General features: G+C 37.9%; 1 protein-coding gene across 1 annotated transcript; it reads left to right on the top strand.

Annotated features, from left to right (window-relative positions):
• Nucleotides 1-2,208: 2,208 nt before the first annotated feature.
• On the top strand, nucleotides 2,209-4,305 carry LOC107930899 (receptor-like protein EIX2). Its single transcript, XM_016862660.2, has one exon. The coding sequence runs from the start codon at nucleotides 2,209-2,211 to the stop codon at nucleotides 4,303-4,305; it is 2,097 nt and encodes a 698-aa protein (XP_016718149.2).
• Nucleotides 4,306-4,725: the final 420 nt, after the last annotated feature.

Here is a 4,725-nt window from a genome sequence, read left to right as displayed (position 1 = left end):
GTAGCTTATGCACTTCCAGTTGTTGATAATATTCCATCCACTTACACCGAAGCCATTCAGAGTTTAGAGAATAATAGATGGTTAGGTGCAATGGAAGAGGAAATGCAATCTCTAGAGAAAAACAAGACGTGGAAGTTGGCACAACTACCAAAAGGGAAGAAGGCGATTGGTTGCAAATGGGTATTTGCAAAGAAAGAAGGATTTCCCGACAAAGAAGATGTTCGTTACAAGGCAAGGTTAGTGGCTAAAGGCTACGCTCAGAAGGAGGGAATTGACTATAATGAGGTATTTTCTCCAGTTGTTAAACATTCCTCCATTAGAATTTTGTTGGCCTTGGTAGCGCAGTTGAATTTGGAGCTAGCTCAACTTGATGTGAAGACCGCGTTTCTACACGGTGATTTGAAGGAGGAAATCTATATGACTCAGCCAGATGGATACAGGGTTGCTGGTAAAGAAAATTGGGTGTGTAAACTTAGCAAATCGTTGTACGGATTGAAACAATCTCCGAGACAATGGTACAAACGATTTGACAGGTTCATGAAGGACCAGAAGTACAAAAGAAGCAAATACGATCATTGTGTGTATTTGCGCAAGCTTCAAGATAATTCCTACATCTACTTACTCTTGTATGTTGATGATATGCTGATTGCAGCAAAGAGCCAAATGGAGATTGATAGACTGAAGGCTCAGTTGAGTAAAGAGTTTGAGATGAAGGATTTAGGGGAAGCTAAGAAGATTCTCGGCATGGAAATAACTCGGGATAGAAAGAGGGGCAAACTTTGGCTGTCACAAAAACAGTATTTGGAGAAGGTACTACAACGTTTTGGTATGTCTGAAGGTACAAAACCTGTAAGTACCCCACTTGCTCCTCATTTTAAACTAAGTAACCAGTTATCTCCAACGACTAAGGAAGAACAAGAGTACATGGCAAAAGTCCCATATGCAAATGCAGTTGGAAGCTTGATGTATGCAATGGTATGTACGAGACCAGATATTTCACAGGCTGTTAGTGTTGTTAGCAGGTACATGCATGATCCGGGCAGGGGTCATTGGCAAGCTGTGAAATGGATTCTGCGGTATCTCCAAAATACCATAGATGTCGGATTGGCATTCGAGCAGGATGAATCATTTGGTCAATGCATAGTTGGATATTGTGATTCTAATTATGCAGGTGATTTGGATAAGCGACGGTCTACAACTGGCTATTTGTTTACTTTAGCGAAAGCGCCAGTTAGTTGGAAATCTACCTTACAGTCCACGGTGGCTTTGTCTACAACAGAGGCAGAGTATATGGCAATTACAGAGGCTGTGAAGGAAGCAATTTGGCTTCATGGATTGCTTAAAGACTTGGAAGTTGGTCAGAAACAACTTAAGGTGTATTCTGACAGTCAGAGTGCTATTCATTTAGCAAAGAATCAAGTTTTTCATGCACGAACGAAGCACATAGACGTTCGCTATCACTTTGTGCGGGAAATTCTCGAAGAAGAGGAGATACTTCTCCAAAAGATTCACACTACGGAGAATCCTGCAGATATGCTGACTAAGGTGGTTACAAGGGCCAAGTTTGAACATTGTTTAGACTTGATCAATGTCCGACACATTTGATATGGCGTCGTTGGCGCAAATTTGAAGACACTATTGAAGTTTGTGTTATGAGAAGATGTTCGAAGATGTGGAATATCGCCAAGGTGGAGATTTGTTGAATATTGGCAATATCCCACATTAGGAAAAGATAGAAAGGGAGGGGGTTTGGTTTGTTATATATAGAACCCCTCCCCCTTTGGTTGTATCATCCCAAAATCTTCTCCTTTGTAATATTTCTAGAGGAAATATTAATTTGGTAGTGTCCGAGGACGTAAGCTAAATTGGCCGAACCTCGTTAAAACTCTGGTATTTTATTTCTTATTTGTTTGCTTTTATTTAATAGCTTTATGTTGGTTATATTTATTTAGTTATTATTGCTATAAATATCTAAGTGAGTTCTGTCTAGTTGTTGGGTTTTAAGCGGGACCATTGTGACCCCTCCAATTTAACTGGGAATTTTCTTAGTATAATTGTTGGCATAATAATTATCTAAATATTTCTGATAATATTGTTATTAATATTATCGTCGCTTCCGCAACAGATGATGCATCCCCGATCAGTGTCAATTCTACAAAATCACTGGTTGTTCTTGATCTTTCTGAGAACAACTTTTCTTCAGTACCTATGTCGATATTTGGTCTTCATGATCTTGTGTCCATTGATCTTAGTGGCAATTCCTTGAAAGGCCCAATTCCAGATTATTTTACGAACATCTCACTTCTTGAAGTTCTTGATCTTAGTGGGAACTCACTCAATTCATCCACACCCACCTCTTTGTTTAGTTTGTATCATCTTCAATTCCTTAATCTTTCGAGCAATGAAATTGATCAAGACATATCACAAATCCTTCTGAGTCTGTCTAGATGTTGTTTGGATTGCTTAGAGTCATTGGATATGGCACATAACCATCTTTTTGGCCATTTAATTGATCAACTTGGGCATTTTAAAAACCTAGCTCACTTGTCGCTTGCTGGAAACAATATTTCTGGTCCCATTCCATTGTCCATAGGGGAGTTATCATCTTTGAAGTTGTTTAATGTTTCAGAAAATCAATTAAATGGTACTTTTCCTCTATGTTTTGGCCAACTGAAAAGTTTGGAAACTCTGGATTTGGGGTGTAACCAATTGGAAGGAGTTGTGTCGGAAACCCATTTTTCTAATCTCACGAGATTGACAACTCTAGCGGCATCACAGAACAGGCTGAGATTTGAACCAAACTCAAGCTGGATTCCCCCGTTTCAATGCCGAATTATCAGATTGGGGCAATGGCATCTTGGCCCGAAGTTTCCTCGATGGTTAAAATTCCAAAAGAATTTATCTGTTTTAGATATCTCGGATGCAGGAATTTCGGATATCTTGCCCACTTGGCTTTTGAACTTGTCCACTCAATTTGAATATGTAAATCTTTCCTGTAATCAACTTACTGGAGGGATTTCATATTTGAACGTGACAGAAATTGTTGACTTGAGTTCAAACCGATTCACAGGCCCATTACCAAGAGTATTCCCAACTTTACAAATTTTAATTTTGTCAAATAATTCATTTTCAGGCCGGCTTGTTGAATTAGTTTGTTATTCATTAAGAAAGGGACCAATGAGAATTCTTGCCATTGAAACAAATCTTCTCTCCGGAGAAATCCCAGATTGCTGGGATCATTGGCGAGGTTTGGGTTACTTGAATTTGGAAAACAACAAATTGACCGGAAAAATCCCACCTTCTTTGGGACATTTAAATCTTTTAGTGCTAAACCTTCGTAGCAATGTCATGTCTGGAGAATTACCATCTACGTTGCAACATTCTACGAGGTTGATTATGCTTGATCTTAGTGACAATCATTTCAGTGGAAGTGTACCAACATGGATTGGGGACAAGCTCTCAAAACTTGAGATTCTAAGCCTTCGATCGAATAACTTTGATGGCCACCTGCCTCAAAAAATTTGTCAACTTCAATCTCTTCGGATCTTGGACCTTGGCCATAACAACATTTCAGGAGCTATTCCAAAATGTTTTAGTAATTTTAGTGCAATGGCTAACAAAAGCAACCAGCACTGCTATATGTTTCAGTGGTCGAGTATCAGTACTAATTTCCTTTATTTGAGTGCATTATTGGTGCTGAAAGGACGAGAGGACGAATACGGTGCCACACTAGGGCTTGTTACGAGCATGTGCCTTTCAACTAATAGACTAATTGGAGAGATCCCAAAAGAACTTGGAAGTCTCGTTGAGCTACGGTCATTAAATCTATCAGGGAATCTCCTAATAGGAAATATACCGGATGAAATTGGCAACATGAAGTTGATGGAATCTCTTGATTTGTCGAGGAATCAATTGAATGGTGAAATCCCTCCAAGTTTTTCCAAATTGAATTTCTTGAATCACTTCAATGTGTCTTACAACAACTTGATAGGGCAAATCCCAACAAGCACTCAGCTTCAAAGCTTTGAAAGCTTGTCTTACGTGGGCAATCATCTTTGCGGACCTCCTCTCACTAAAAATTGCACCTCAAAAGGTTTTTCAACTGATGTAGCAAATAATGGAAGTAACAGTGAAGGAAGTAAAGTGAATTGGCTTTATGTCAGCATAGTTCTTGGCTTTGTAATGGGATTTTGGGGTGTAGTGGCTCCCTTGTTTTTCATCAGGTCTTGGAGGCATGCATACTATCGAAAGCTGGACAATGTCTATGGTAAACTATATGTGTTTTGGGCTACTATGGGTATATAGTTTGATGAAAAACAAAATATGTATAAATAAAGTTTGTGTATGTAATTGATTATATAGGATTTCGATCTCAAATCTATTAAATGCTATATTTTAAAAGGGATTACATGAATCAATCGATCTTGACTTCGAGTTTAGACCCTTTTGCAAAACTGAATAGCATTTCAAGCTTGTTCAATTTTTTGAACTTAGAGCTTTCATGATGTGTGATTGTGTTTAATTGTATGTCAATAATGAAAATGTTGTTGGGTTAAAGAGTACAATAAGGTGCATTTAATAAACATAAAAAAAATAAAATATATCGTAACCTGTTAGCATTTTTATAGTTTCGACAATTATAATGTGTTTATATTTAACCATTTAAAACAATAATTAATTTTGATTAGCAAAATCTAAACGAATATGAGTAAAATTTGATTAACT

The sequence above is a fragment of the Gossypium hirsutum genome, chromosome D11, assembly GCF_007990345.1.
Source record: "Gossypium hirsutum isolate 1008001.06 chromosome D11, Gossypium_hirsutum_v2.1, whole genome shotgun sequence".
NCBI classification, from domain to species: Eukaryota; Viridiplantae; Streptophyta; class Magnoliopsida; order Malvales; family Malvaceae; genus Gossypium; species Gossypium hirsutum.
This window is presented reverse-complemented; position numbering and strand designations above follow the sequence as displayed.